The sequence below is a fragment of the Aquarana catesbeiana genome, linkage group LG04 (genome assembly GCF_042186555.1).
Source record: "Aquarana catesbeiana isolate 2022-GZ linkage group LG04, ASM4218655v1, whole genome shotgun sequence".
NCBI lineage: Eukaryota > Metazoa > Chordata > Amphibia > Anura > Ranidae > Aquarana > Aquarana catesbeiana.
In genome coordinates this window covers 642,566,605-642,582,977 of record NC_133327.1, presented here as the reverse complement: position 1 = coordinate 642,582,977, position 16,373 = coordinate 642,566,605, and the positions used below count along the sequence as shown (strand labels likewise).

General features: G+C 42.6%; 1 protein-coding gene across 1 annotated transcript in view; it reads right to left on the bottom strand.

Moving 5' to 3' along the window:
• KCNH1 (potassium voltage-gated channel subfamily H member 1) overlaps window positions 1-16,373 on the bottom strand; it is a 535,460-nt gene that overhangs the window by 492,733 nt on the left and 26,354 nt on the right. The window contains exon 2 of the mRNA XM_073628425.1: window positions 1,109-1,135. Within this exon, the coding sequence (XP_073484526.1) occupies window positions 1,109-1,135 (27 nt within the window). The remainder of the gene's footprint in view (window positions 1-1,108; window positions 1,136-16,373) is intronic.

Sequence of the window (16,373 nt, the reverse complement as noted above, 5' to 3'; positions counted from 1 at the left end):
TTAAACAAAGGCCACCTAAGTATAAGATAATATCTAGCCTGTCCTATACATACAAAATAACGTGACTATGGGAAAAATAAAAAATGACATTTATGCCGCAGTCTGTCACTAGATTTAATGCCTGAGCACCCCCACGTAATACAGTTTTATTACCTATTGATAATACAGAGCACTGTAGGATCCTACAGCGAGCACTCAGAAAAACAAAAATTGTTGCTTTTTAGGGTTAAATGTTATAATTAAATTATAAATAAAAACAATTTTTAAAATAATATGGATAAAAAAAAGTTTCAAGTTCTAAATAAAAATTGTAATGTGTTATTTTAGAGACAACAGCCAGAAATATTGTATAAAGTATATAAGCACTTTTATAAGGCCGCAATTTAAGAGGGAGAAACCAACAAGTTATGGCAATGACATACTGCAGCATATACAATATGTAATTTTTTATTTTGCCTATAGTTCCACTTGATTGAAACACTTTCCACCCTGGCTGAGCTAGTGGAGAGGATTCAATATCATATTGCATTGGGTGAGTGATTTCTTAAGGACCACAGTGGTCAGATATCCCACCAGACTTCTCATTCTCATTCAGCTGCAGTGTGACATCATCGTTTTTCTTTGCAGTGGTCATTACAAAGAAAAATAATGGTGTCACACTCCTCCAAAAAGTGGTGACACACCTTCTATGGGCAGAGCAAAGACACAAACTGGCAAAGGGAAACCACACCATTGGAGTCTCAAAAAGATATAAGATGCTGGCAGGTGATTCGGCTTACTGTTGCCCACCCAAGCCTGAGATAAAAGTTCTTGATGGATTTGACCTTTAATACATTAGTTCTATGCCAACATTTGTTATTTTACAAGTGATAACACAAAACACAATATACCCAGCATGTGGGAAATCAGAAACCTCAAAATCTTTGACAACACAGCAGGCTTTTGGTGATATACCATTCCCCCTGTTTTTTTTTTTTTGTTTTGTTTTTTAAACTGTGGTGTTTTGTAAATTAACAGAGATTGGTACAGAACAAGTAAGGCAGCAGGAGGGATGCAGTCAGAAAGTAATTAATAGATATGTTGTCACTACAGAGCGTTATAGTTGTACCTGTCTGTCTATGGGATAATGTCCAGACTGAAAGTTAAAGAAGAAAACATGTTAAAGTACAAAATAATCACAAAAGAAATTACAATGAAAAGGTGCGTCATCTTTACAAAGTTCTCCACGAAAGTCTCTATAATTAAAGCCCAATTGAGCATACAAGTTTAGACTTTTGAGACTTCACTAGCTACATGCTTTTTCCAGGTTAATGACTCATTAGGAAGTGATTCAAAGATTGGGATGACAAACTGGCAGCCTACACTTTTATGTACAAGTTGACCACCATAGCACCCATATTGTTGTCTTAACACATTCTATTGATGTTTCAGGTGAACTGGGAAACAGGGAAACTGTGGGTTTTCAGTGTCTTACCATTAATTTTCTATATAGCAATAGCAGCCCCAGCGAGAGTAGGACGAACTGTGTTTAGTATTGTCCTGCAAAGAAAGACCACTGCCCTCTATGTGGAAGCAGTGGTCTTTCTGCAGGAGTCCACCATGCCCCCTTTGCTGAGTCAGCGTGACAGCCCAGGAATGAGCAAAACTCATGCTCTCTGCTGGTTGCTGGCTGTAGCTGTGACTCAGCAGGAGACATGTTGGCTGCAGAAAGGTTGTTGCTTCCACACAGAAAGCAGTAGCTCTTCTCTACAGCACATAGGATGGCCTACTCTCACTGGGACTACTGTGCAAAAAAAAGAAAGAAAACAGAACAGCAAAACAATGAAAATTTACTTTTTCCCTACATACCATATCTATAAGAAGCAGGGAACGTGGAGGAAAGCAGTTCCAGCACCTCCAGCACTGAATGCATGTAATGGCAAGGGGTGCTATGGTATGCTCGAGAGTCTATTAATGCTGGCTGCTGGAGGATCTATTGTTGCTGTGGGGGTATCAATTGTTGCTGAGAGGGATCTAGTGTTGAGGGAGGGGTCTATTCTTGTTGGCTGCTGGAGGGTCTATTGATGCTGGCTGCTGGAGGATCTATTGTTGCTTAGGGGGAGTGTAAATTTTTGCTGGAAGGATTCTACTTTTGAGGGAGGGGTCTATTGTTATTGGCTGCTGGACAGTCTATTGATGCTGGTTGCTGGAGGATCTATTGTTGCTGGGGTAGGGGGCTCAGTAGCTGCTTGGAGGAATCTACTGTTGAGGGAGGGGTCTATTGTTGGCTGCTGGAGGGTCGTTGATGCTGGCTGCTAGGAGATCTATTGTTACTGGCGGGGGTCTACTAACGCTGTGGTGGATCTATTGTTGTGGGGGGGTCTGTTGTTGCTGGGGGAAATTTTCGAAGTGGGGGTGTATTGTTGCTGGCTGCAAGGGATAGACATGTGCACTGCTGAAAAATTTGTTCGTTTTCGTGTCATTAGTTTTTGGGTTATTTTCGTTTTTCGGGTTATTCGTTATGATCGCAATTGTAAATTAGTAAATTAGTAATTTTGTAAATTCGAAAATTCGTAATTTCATAAATAAGAAAGAAAATGCAAAAACTCGAAAGAACGAAATCCGAAAATTCTAAATAATAACTAACTAATAATAACTAACTATTAAATTATAGGTATTGGTATTCATGCTGTCCGTTTTCGTTCGATCTCTCCATAGTAACTAGCGGCGCTCGGCAAGCCCCCCCCCCCCCCCCGCTCAGTGAGCTGATCTCCCTCTGAGCTGGCAGACAGAGGCGGACTCAGAGGCAGCAGATCCGCCTTGTGAGAATGATGCCTTATACAAGCTGTACACTCACTACTTTACATTGTAGCAAAGTGTCATTTCTTCAGTGTTGTCACATGAAAAGATAGAACAAAATATTAACAAATATGTGAGGGGTGTACTCACTTTTGTGAGATACTGTATCTACTGCGTCTGATCAATAAAGTAAAACTATTATATTATTATTAGCCTCAGTTCGTGTTCCTTACTTGTCACACCACATGCACACTAAAACTTCATATTCTATGTCTATGTCTGTGAGGTCACATCTATAATATGTTCATAGCCCTTTCATTTCCATTACCATCCTTCGTCTGTTATCACACCTCAATGTCTCCTGATACCTATTTTATCCATCCCGACAACACTTTCTCAAACTTCTTAGGGTAACCTCTACCTGCGTAGGTCAATTTATACATTGGCAATACTTTGTTAATAAGCTCTACCCAATTTTGAAGAGATGGAGGGATCTGATTCTTCCATCTGAGAGTCAACTCTTTCTTGGCATAACAAAAGAGTATTCTCAGTAGTGTTTTCTGTGAGTTAGATATCTCTTCTTCCTCCAGGTCACCCAACAGACACCTGGCTGGAGAATAGATGTTGGGAAGCGCTAGGGTATCCTCCAGGTATTTCAAGATCGCCTTCCAGAATCTTTCTACTTTCTACCAGGGGACGCTGCCACACAATATGGAAGAAGTCCCCTGTTGTTCCCCTACAACGGTGGTATTCCAGTGAGTCCTGCCTACCCATTTTATGCAAACGCTGCTGAGTATAATGCCGCGTACACACGATCGGACTTTACGGCATACTTGGTCCGGCGTACCGGATTTCGTCAGACAATTCGATCGTGTGTGGGCTCCAGCGGACTTTGTTTTATCAAAAGTTTGACGGACTTAGATTTGAAACATGTTTCAAATCTATCCGGCGGACTCGAGTCCGGTCAAAAAGTCCGCTCGTCTGTATGCTAGTCCGACAGACAAAAACCGAGGCTAGGGCAGCTATTGGCTACTGGCTATGAACTTCCTTGTTTTAGTCTGGTCGTACGTCATCACGTACGAATCCGTCGGACTTTGGTTGATCGTGTGTAGGCAAGTCCGTTCATTCGGAAAGCCCGTCGTAAAGTCCGTTGAAAAGTCCGCCAGGCAAAGTATGCCGTAAAGTCCGGTCGTGTGTACGCGGCATAATATATTCTGTGTAAGTAGATAAACTGTAATAATTTGTCTCTAGCTGATATCATTGAGGGCACCATTGAATCCAGGGCCTCAGACCAAGACTCCTCCGTGAGGGATTGTATATAGGCCTTTCATTGTGCAGCCACCCTCTCCATACTAGATGAGGAGGATGTCAGCAGGGTGAAATAGCATTTCGATATTAGTTTTGAGTGGTCTTCTCAGATAATAGTTTTTCCATACTAGAAGGGGAAAGCTCCACCTCCCCCCCACCAAACTGTGCTGTTGCTGCATGACGCAGCTGTAGGTAGCGGAAGAAAAACATATTTGGGATCTTATATTCGGTCTTTAAGTCTGTGAAAGATCTAAGGGTCTTGTCCCTAAACAGTTGATATATGTATTTGACTCCAAAGTTTGCCCAACTTGCTCCATCCAGGATCTTGTAAATTTCACTGAGCTGAGGGTTGTGCCATAAAGGGGCATTCGGTGATGTCTTCAGGCTGGTGCCCCCCACTTTAGCGTTACATATATGGAATATTTTGTATGAAAGTTTTACGATGCCTGCTCCATGATCAGGATATGGGCCGTTTCTATATAAGATATTAATGAGAGCGTCGTATGAGTGGACCTGGGCTGCCTGAGTGGCTACTGAGGCATTGTCCATTTTTGGAAAGCCCCACCAATGGAAGTGCATCAATTGGTACTCTAAATAGTAACATTGCAGGTTTGGTAATGCTAGACCTCCCTCTCGTATCGGTAAATATAATGTATCTAAGAACACTCTAGCTGGTTTAGGGTATAATTTAATAGTTAGTTATTATTTCAGATTTTCGAATTTTCGGGTTTTCGAATATTTGAATTTACGAATATTCTGAAAAATTAATGAAACGGGTTTTCGTTAATTCGGATGTTTCCCGAATTAACGAATTTGTTGAAATTCGTTAAAACAACAAATTCGGAACAAAACAAATTGCACATGTCTAGCAGGGGATATATTTTACAGCTTATCATTAACAAATTCCATATAAATTACTTAGCACCATAAAATGATACTTGGCTCTGCATGCTCTAAAAGGTGTGGCATTTGGAGGTGGATGGGGGGGATTAAAGGACAATGGGGCGAAGTTCCTGCACCTATTCTCTGAGAAAAAAAAGCCTTGATGAGAAGTACTGTATTTATTGGCGTATAACACGCACTTTTTCACTCTGAAAATTGGGTGCAAATTGCGTGTGTGTGTTATACGCCAATACAGTGGAACCTCGGATTTCACAATACGAGCACTGTATTTTTAAAAATCGTAACTCGGATTGCGAGTGTTGTCTCGCAAAACGAGCATGATTCAGGCCAAAGCGTGTGCAGTACCGCGTTTGGCCTGAGGTGGGGGGGCGCCGGAGCCGAGCAGCGGCGATCGCAGATGATCGCCGCTGCTCGGAAATGCACGGAAAGGCCCGAGGACAGCTCGGCTGACCTCGACAAACCTCGGGAGCGGATTCTTTCCGAGGTTTGCCGAGGTCAGCCGAAGTGTCCTCGGGCCTTTTCGGCAGTTCATGAAGCTCTCCGGCGCCCCCCACCTCTGGCCGCATGCGGTATTGCATGCCATTGAAGTCAATGCGGAACAAATTATTTTAGTTTCCATTGACTTCAATGGGGAAACTCGCTTTGATATGCAAGTACTTTGGATTACGAGCATTCTCCTGGAACGGATTATGCTCATAATCCGAGGTTCCACTGTACTTCAATTTTAGCTGCCTCGAAGGGGACGGGGGGGGGGGGGGGGGCGAGGCGAGCGCTGACAGATTAGATGCAGTGAGAATCTCCTGTTTACTTGGCAGCCACTGTTCTGTCTATCATTGGAGATTCTCACTGTATGTAATCTGTCGGTGCTCGTCCCGCCTCCTCCCTGTCCCCTCTAGGCTGCAGATGGGCATCGATCAGACTGCACTGATGGCAATGGTGAGGCTGCTGCATTGATGGCACTTGTGAGGCTGCATTAATGACACTTCTGAGGCTGCAGATGGGCACTGACCCTTATTTTGCTTCAAAGTTCCTTATTTAAAAGTTAATTTTTTTTTCTGAAAGATCCCTCTTAAAATGAATGTGCGTGTTATACGCCAATAAATACAGCATTTACCCTAAAACATTAATAGAGCTTTAAAGTGAATTGGTAAGGACAGCAATATGGTCTTCACCATGGCAGATTTGTTCTTAAAGGTGCAGGCTCCAGGTTTGTCATCCTGGAGCCGGATGTAAATGTACAATATACCTGTAAAGCGCTGCGTAAATTGACGGTGCTATATAAGTATTTGTATTAAATAAATAATGAGTCACTCACTGGGAAAAAGCACGTAGTTAGTGAATTCTCAAGTCTGAATTAAAATGCTTGTCTCAGGTCATTGACCAAATAGGTAGTCAAACCAGCACCAGTATGCCATCCATGGAGCTTACATCTACACAATGCACATCATGGATCTTATTTACAGTAATACCTCGGATTGCAAGTAACGCGGTACATGAGCGTTTCGCAATACAAGTTATTTTCTTTCTTTTTTTTTTTTTTTAATCCTGACTTGATTTGCAAGCGCAGTCTCGCAAGACGAGCAGGATTCAAGCCACTAGTGTATGTTATTACCGTATGTGGCCAGTTGTGCGGGGGGGCGCTGGTGACGCTCGGAGACACTCCCAGCTGGGAGCAGTTCCCAAATGTCTCCAAGCGTCAACAGCGCCCCCCCCCCCCCGCACCTCTGGCCACATACAGTACTGCATACACCAGCAGTGGCTGTGAAACGAATCATCTGAGTTTCCATTATTTCTTATGGGGAAACTCGCTTTGATATATGAGTGCTTTGGATTACAAGCATGTTTCTGGAACTAATTATGCTTGTAATCCAAGGTATTACTGTATTCGAGACATCTTAGAAACCCTGTCACCATCCAGCCTAATGGAGATTTAAAATGAAATATCTGAGCACACGTATGCTGTAAGTGGGGTGTTCATTCTCTGATTCGGATATTGCTGAGGGCGCACGAGCCATGTCTGCACCCAGTATTATACAGCACTTTCCCCACTTTGTATTGAAACATTGTACTAAAGGACAATCATAATATACTTGACGGCAGTTGCTTTTTAAACTTGCTTCAATTTAAATATAAATTTACTCCACACAAACACCTAAATCATACCTCCCAACTTTTTGAGATGGGAATGAGGGACACCTATCAGCAAAAGTATGCAGGCATAGGACACATCCCTTGCCACGCCCCCTTAAAGGAGAATTGTACAAAAAAACAAGATTTGTTAAAACCACAAGTGCTGTTTTTACCACTACTATTCCTTTATATTGACTTTTGGAATTTACAAATGTAGCAATTTAGAAATCAGATGAAAGGTTTAGCGCTGGAAAACACTTTTTGATAGATAAAAAGTGCAATTTATATACAACTATATTAATCAGACCAAAATGAGGGACAAATGGGGAGGAATGAGGGACAGAGGGACATTGTTCCAAATCAGGGACAATCCCTCCAAATCAGGGACAGGTGGGAGCTATGCCTAAATACACAGAAGAACTGCCATATATGGACACTTTATCTGTGAAAAGATTTGTATTTCTGGGCATCCAGTCCAAAGATTTACACAGCCTTGCCAAACAAAAGAGCCTACCCGGTGACCTGACTTTATCAACTGCAGTTGAGCAATGCAGACGGGTCACCTTCTCACCCCCGACCTGTGACTGAACAGTAAAGGAATAGTAAAAGTCCAATGAGGTCATCTCTTTGCTGTCTACTCCTGTCTGCATGTTTTTTGTCAGCACATGTGAATGCAGCCCCAAACGCTGCCCCTCTCTTTCTCTCTCCCACAATCCAAGTGCTGCTGTACAGGGGTTGAAATCAAGTCAAATTCAAGTCTTAACTCTAGCTGCATGTAAAGTCACTTTTAATTTGTTTATAATTAAAGAGGAACTGCAGTCTGCTCACATAATTTATAAAAAAAACATCTTTGCCTCTCTGAAGCTTCCCTCCAACCACTTTGCATATTATTTTATATATACTGTGATTCTGTACTTGCCAAATATGCTGCAGAAATCTCCCTCCACTGAGTCTGGCTGCAACCATTTTAACTGTGGGCAGCTGAAGCTGCTTCCTGTTTACTTCCTGGATTTACACCAACACACAGAGGCACACCTCCAGCTCTGCCGCTCTCATTGGCCCTCTTATGACTCACCCCCCCTCCTGGCAAACTCTCACGAGAGAGAGCGCAGTGCATGATGTCATAATCCTAGGCTTTTTACCAGACAAGATACAGGAAGTGGGCTGAATAAAGTATTTACTGGCAGAAAAAAAAACGTTTTACCATCCAAAGTTAAAACAACAAGGGCAGAAGATTTAATAGATGGAAAGATGAAAAAATGACTGAAGGACTGCTTTAATATACAGTGTAACTGCATTTACTGATGTTTCTAATATCTGCATGGAGTTCACCTTTAGGGGTTTGTTTACCTTTACAGAAAAAACATAAAGGTGAACTAAAACCGTACTCCCTCATAATCCCCCGGTTCCCGCTGTACAGATCAGTTCACTGTGACGGTGCTGACCAATCAGAATTGATCTGGTCTGTCCCGGAAGCTCTACATAGACAACAGCGAGAAGAGCAGTGAATTTTGATTCCTCGGACCGCTGGACCTGCTGCTAGGATGCTGACAGCTCAGAAACCCCAGAGGTAAGTACAGCAGGGACCAAAGTGGTGGGGAGGGGTTTTATTCAATACATTATTTTACACCCAGTGATGTCATGTCATCAACCCCACCCAAACACTGCTCCCTGACCAATGAGGACCTCACTGGTCAATAGGGGGCAGGCAAAGCACAGCTTCAGGAGGGTTGAAACTAGAGTCAGAGGGGAACACAGAAGTGGGTTTTCTGGATAACAATGTTAACATACCTCCCAACATTTTGAGATGGGAATGAGGGACACTTGCTAACAAATGTATGTAGGCATAGGACACGCTCCCTGCCACACCCCCTTAAAGGAGATTTAACCAAAAAAAAGGTTAATTAAATCCACAAGGACTTTTTCTTACCACTACTATTCCTTTATATTGGCTTTTAAAATGTACAAATGCAGCGATTTAGAAATTGGATGAAAGGTTTAGCGCTGGGAAACACTTTTTGAAAGATAAAAAGTGCATTTTATACACAACTATATAGATCAGACCCAAATGAGGGACAAATTAAGGTGGAAGAGGGACAGAGGGACATTGCTCCAAATTAGGGACAGTCCCTCGAAATCAGGGATAGTTGGGAGCTATGACGTTAATATTGTACTGTGAACCAAGGATATGTGTGTGAGCTGCTCAGGCTGTATGGGAATAAAGTCCTGTGCCCACCACTGTGAGTGCTGGCTGGGAAGGGAGCTCGTCTATGCTCCAAGCAATGGTAGAGAGTGACTAGGTGTCCCAGGAGCCACACAAGTCAAGACCTGCTGTATGATAGTGAATGATAGTCTCAGCCTAGACCGCTCCCTAACCCCAATCCCCCCCCCCCCCCCGTGGGCCATGCCCCCAAAATGTTTAACTCCGCCCACTGGAGCTCACTATTGGGGAATAAGTAAGCTCCGGTGGGCGGAGTGAAACGTGTTGGGGGCATGGCCTGGTGGGGGTCCAGGCTGAGACTACAATTTACTATCATAAAGCAGGTCTTGACTTGATGTGCGGCTCTTGGGGCACCTAGTCTCCCTCTGCCAATGTTAATAACGTACTTTATGGTACTTACTCTCGGGCAAAAAGTTTATTTTTAGTAGTATAAAATGGATAACAGGTTCACTTTATAAAAGACGATGGATGATCACGGAGGAGTGACATGATCCATGATAATAATGATTGGTGAGCGGCATGATACCTAATGGATACAGCGATAAGCTGCAAGGAGAATCGAAAAATCACGCATCTGGAAACCATCAGATTCTCCCGATTGGTGTTTTAATTTACTGTGTGGAGGATCTCAGAAGCATCGGGAAATATTTGCATCTGTGTATTGTGAGTGAACATTATTCCATTTGTTTCCCACCAGTACACACATTGCTGTCACCGGTAAACCCATCACATTGTAATCCAAGTCCCAGCTGGTGACCGCATCTCTTTTATTAGGATTTGATTCCACTTGTAAAGGTGTTGCTGTGGTGACTGCATCTGTTATTTCACCGAAGATTATCATAATGACATATTTAGGAATATTTGTTGGAATAAAAGACTAGACTTTTTTTTTTTTTGCAATGAAACTGTAAATATCGCCTTGAAATAAACTCAGATTGTGAGAGATAACGCTCCGCCATATCAGCAGGCATCCCTTCAGATCTGCCAGCCGTGATATTTCAGCCAACACATGTTTATTATCATTTGAACTAATCATATATAGAGGTAACATTTGTCTTAAAGTATAACGGAGCCCTTGTTCACAATGACAAATTGCATGCCAAATTTTATATACAACTATATAGATCAGACCAAAATGAGGAACAAATGAGGGGGGAAGAGGGACAGAGGGACATTGCTACAAATCAGGGACAGTCCCTCCAAATCAGGGACAGTTGGGAGCTATGCTGACATGCAGAAATGAAATCATGCGAGTTCAGCTGAACTCGCACAATTTCATTCCCACAGTCAGTGTGAACCAAGGCTAAAGGCAAAACTTTTATTTTTACTTTTGGATAGAGTGGGGAAGGATTAGAACACCTGTCATGTTTTTACTGCTGTCTGTGCCCCAGATAAAGAGATTCATCCTCTCTATTTGTCCTGTTTACCATTATCATTACCCACTTCACTACCCGGCCATAGTAAAATGACGTCCACAGATGGGATCTCCCATCCTGGGTGGACGTCATATGACGGCCTGGGCTTCCCGGCCGTCTAGGGGGCGCGCGCCCGCCACGTTGCTCGGAACCCAGTGCGTGTGCCCGACGGCCGCGATGTCCGCCGGGCACCCGCGATTGCCCGTTAACCAGGCCGGACCGTGGATCTGTGTGTGTAAACACACAGATCCACGTCCTGTCAGTTGAGAGGAGACCGATCTGTGTTCCCAGTACAGCGGAACACCGATCGGTCTCCTCCCCTTGTGCGTCCCCTCCCCCTACAGTTATAATCACTCCCCTAGGAAACATTTAACCCCTCGTCTCCCCCTACTGGTTAACCCCTTCCCTGCCTGTCACATTTATACAGTAATCAATGCAATTTTATAGCATTGATCGCTGTATAAATGTGAATGGTCCCAAAAGTGTGTCAAAAGTGTCCGATGTGTCCGCCATAATGTCGCAGTCACGAAAAAAAATCGTGATCGCCGCTATTACTAGTAAAAAAAATAAATAAATAATTTTTTTTTAAAAATGCCATAAATCTATCCCGTATTTTGTAGACGCTATAACTTTTGCGCAAACCAATCAATATACGCTTATTGCGATTTTTTTACCAAAAATATGTAGAAGAATACGTATTGGCCGAAACTAAGGAAAAAATTTGTTTTTTTTTTTAAAAATTGGGATATTTATTATAGCAAAAAGTAAAAAATATTGTGTTTTTTTCAAAATTGTCGCTCTTCTTTTGTTTATAGCACAAAAAATAAAAACCGCAGAGGTGATCAAATACCACCAAAATAAAGGTCTATTTGTGGGAAAAAAAGGACGTCAATTTTGTTTGGGTACAACGTCGCACGACCGCGCAATTGTCATTTAAAGTGCGACAGCGCTGAAAACTAAAAATTGGTCTGGGAAGGAAGGGGGTGAAAATGCCCTGTATTGAACCGGTTAAAAGTGAAAGTAAAAGAAAATCCCAAATTTTGGGTTGTCCTCAGAACAGTATTAGAGGAAAAATCTTCCAGTGAGGACACTAGTTCTGGTGGTATCCCAGGATTCCCTCACTTTGGAGGGATTTCCTCTCACTTCCTGTAAACCGGATTGCTGGCATCAATTGTTTCAGAATGGCATCAATTATTTCAGAATTCTTTTTCCTATACGCCAGCGCGGATTCCTGCTCATGCTTGTGCACATTGCACACATGCTCATTTTAATTTTAATGAGTGAAGGACCAATGTTACTTACGCAGTGCCAGTTCGTTGCGCATTAGCGCTTGCACATACCAATTAGCACTTGGCGCCCAGTGGCCTATTTAAACTGGTCTATCACTATAAGCAGTTGCTGAATGGTCTTTACCTTGTTCCTGTGTTCCCAAGACCCGATCTGCTGTGCCTGCTTACTCGTGTATGACCCAGCTTGCCAATGGACTTTGCTTCTGCACTTGCACTAGCTCTCTTACCTAACTACTATGACCTTGGCTTGTTTACTGGACCTGATCTGCCTGCTGACTCTGTACCGCGATTTTGTGCACGTGGGATTCGAATAATCAGCTTGTGAAGAGGATTATTGGGACTATTGTTAAACACGTTTTATTTTTCAACATTTTTCATGATATATTAATGTTTTCCACTATATATATATATATATATATATATATATATATATATATATATATATATATATAGTTTTGATGATTGAATTTATTTGTTTATGAATCACAGATATAAGTTTGTTCACATTTTAGTGGTAAACATATATGAGCATTTTAGGATCAGCGCAGCTACACTTTTACTGCAATATTACTTACCCCCCAATACTGGTTAGGGGATTTATAACTGCAGCACACCTGACATTTTTCTGCAATAGCCACGCATTATATATTTTTGTTATTTGTGCCGGTGACACAACTTTTCTCTGTATTGTGTTGCCCGAGTGTTAATGACCTTGGCCTGCCTCCTGGACTTGCTTTGCCTGCTGATTCTGTGCCTCGCTGCCCGGTTGCCGCTGACTGCTGCTTGTCTCCTGGTTCAGCTTCCATCCCTCGCTCTGGTGCCAAGCTGCTCCTGAATCATGTTCCGAGGACTGCGACTACCGGCTCTACCCACCTACACAGTGGACATCGCCAGCTAGCTGCTACAGCACTCATGTCACTCCTTGCCTTTACACCCTCTATATCCACCTTCAGGAGTGTTGGGCGGGAGGTGCAAGACAGGCCTCCATAACACTCCAGTCTTCACCGAGTACATGATACTTCCTGTTTAGCTATGGGACAGGAAGTGAAGGAAATTTTCCCCAATGGAACACAGATGACATAAAAACTGACAGGGGTTTTAACCCTCCCTTACTCTATCCAAAATGAGAAAAAAATGTTGCATATAGTTCTACTAGGATTTGTATCTGTTTTTATCTCATGATCCAGGCACCCAGGCCAGACAAAACAGTGACCTCACTTTTCTCGATTGCAGTTAAGCTCGGTAATGCTGCCCTGTATGTACAGGACAACGCTACGGAGCTACAGTGAGGATGTAGTGTCTGGTATAGACACTCCAGCCTCAGTGCTGCCTGAGTGTTGTCAATGTTTCCATACACAGCCATATAGAACAGGTTTGCTTTAGGTGTGCAAGAGAGAGACAGATCAACAGTAGTGTGCCCAGGTTAATTGCCACTTAAGGCGGAGGTTTTTGTGCCCACCACCATTTTTTTTTTATTCTTTATTTAGAAGCCAAGGAATTTTACATAGTCATTTGAAAAGAGATAAAAAGGTACAAAATAATACAAAGGCACATCTCGGCATAGCTAGTAAATAACAACGACTAGGTCAACTGGCTGCAACTTAAAAAGGAACATAACAAGCCTGTGACAACAGTACATAATTCCGGATGACCAACTATGGTTTCTGGCGAATCCCCTGAGCAGTTTTGTGTTTTTAATAGGTACCCACCACCTTTTTGTTACTAGAACACAGGCACTGCAGCCAATGAAACTGTGCCCTGACCACCAGCATCCTAGCAATCAAAGACTCTGTGCATCATTGGTTGCTGGGACTCTGGCGGCTGGACTGTACAGCATAATTATTTCAGAATTCTTTTTCCTATACGTGTGTTTTAATAGCACATTGAACTATTTGGCTACAATTGCATTTTAACAGAAAGTTAAGAAGTGATTTATTTCATTGGATCTGTGCCTGGAGTTTGCGAACGGTGTTGGAGTTTTTAAAGTTATTGAGTGAATTCTCCTTCATCTCTGAATTGCACATCTTCCAGCAAAGTAGGGATTCGCAGAACACTATAGCCCAGCCTGTGAAGGCTTCTTATCTAAATATATCATTAAACAGTGGAGTGGTGCTGGCAGATCTCCAGCCCTTTACAACTGCCGTTGAAAAAGTCACAATGAAATATTTTACATGGGAAAAAAAATAAGACAGAACCCTCGAAAGTGCCAGCTTCTTATTCATTGTACGATACGGCTGTGAGCTGTGTTTTATGAAAGCCGCAGGAAGAGAGATGACTCGGGAATTAAGATAAAGCAAAAGCCTCTTGACGGGTTTTGATGCTAAGCACATACTTGCGTCATGTCGGCATTTTGGGTATATTTGCTCAGGGTCATTTTATAGGGAAATACTATTAACAATTTCCCCCTGAAAGTCTGGTCTACTAGATGTAATGCTGGTCCTCCGGCTTCAATACTTTCCGAGTTGCTGGCATAAAAGGGAATATTCAGCCAAGTCTGATTCTCCCCATTCTTCTCACATGTTCCTTGGCAGGCTTTCAGAATTTTTTGAAGCCTTTGGCTCAGTATCACAGCCAGGCAATTACATTTTTTTTAAAAAGTTCTCTTATAACAAATTTCCTTTCATTTTTTTATTAACTTATACTTCTTTAGCACTGATGTCACTGGGAATGTGCTGCTGGGGTAAATGGTAAGGCGGCCATTTTGGGTGCACTCAGTAGAATCTCATACTAGGGCAATTTTTCAGACAGGAGGCAATCAACCTACCAGGGTGTGTTTGGCATATGGAAGTAATATGGAGTACCTGGAGGAAACCCACACAAACATGGAAAACATGCAAACTCAATGCAGATAGTGTCCTGATTGACTTGAACCAAGAACCCCAATGCTGCACTTGAGTAGGTAGAGAGAAGAGCCCGGTGACCAACACAAGGAAACTCTCGATAAAGAGTATAATCGTTTATTGGAGGTAAAACGTGTACAGATGGAGCCAATGCACTTGCCTGCCCCTTCTTCAGGGCTGTTGGTACATTCTAACAGATATGGGTAGGCTCTGCGGTTGTACCTACATTTCTCATCTTGGCTTTCACAGACACCACCATGCGATAGCCAAGACGAGAAACTTAGGTACAACCGCAGAGCCTACCCATCTCTGTTAGAACCTACCAACAGCCCTGAAGAAGGGGAAGCCAATTCTCCGGAAACACGTTGGCTCTATCTATACATGTTTTGCCTCCAATAAAAGATTATATTTTTCATCAAGAGTTTCCTTATGCTGAAAACCAGGCGCTCCTCTCTCCCTACTCAAGTATCTTCCCAGCTAAAGCGACAGCTCTGTTGTACCAGTAAGGTAGCAGCCCATATCTCCAAAGAGAGATCAACACCATCATTCACCCACAGGACCACCTAATCAAGAACCATTCTACCGGTCCAGCACGGCCTCTAGCTCAGACTAATCACCCCAGTGCTATAAGGCACTCTCCACAGTTCACTGAGGACTAGGAAAAGTTTAATGGAAACCTGTACTCAAATAAATATATAGGCTGCCAATGCTGACTTCTGCTTCTGAACAATGCTAATTGTCTGGCTGTAATGCCTATCTAGTGGGTGATACTTTGTGAGTCATTGATCTAGTTCATCAATTATAAATAGCAGGAGTTCGTATTTTACCCTGACTTTGCTTGCTGTATACTCTTTCCAGCAAGTTAGCAGAAGGTACTGAAGCCAAAGACAGCCCAAAGACAGCTGGGCAACCAATATTTGTGGAGGGAGGTCAGCAGTAGCAATGTACAAAAAAATGGATGGGTTGGGCTTGAAATCAGAACCCTAGCCTCACCTCCCCTTCCTGAAACCTCCTTAGGATCTTTTTTTTTTTTTTTTTTTTTTTGCAGTCTTCAGGCCTGTGTGGTGACATCAGGGTTCCTAGCTCTTCTTCCTCGGCTGTCCTTTCTTCTGTACTGAGCTGCACTCATTTAATGACGTCAAGTACAGTGAGCCCAGCAAGAGAATTGGGTTGAATAATGCTGGCCATCTTTCCGCCTTGAAGACTGGCAACATCTAGTGGCAAAGAAGTAGTACTGCAGGGGACAGCTCTAGAATGAAGGGAAGTATTACAGCAAATTCTGCTTTTTGTGTATTTACCTTTACAAGGCAGCAAAGAAGAGAGTCCTAGAGGTTTTTTTATGCAAATAATATATACAATTATATATCACACGTTGGGGGAGATTTACTAAAATTGGAGCACTCAGAATCTGGTGCATGCAAGCCAATCAGCTTCTAACTTCAGCTTGTTCAATTAAGCTTTGACAAAAAAACTTGGAAGCTGATTGGTT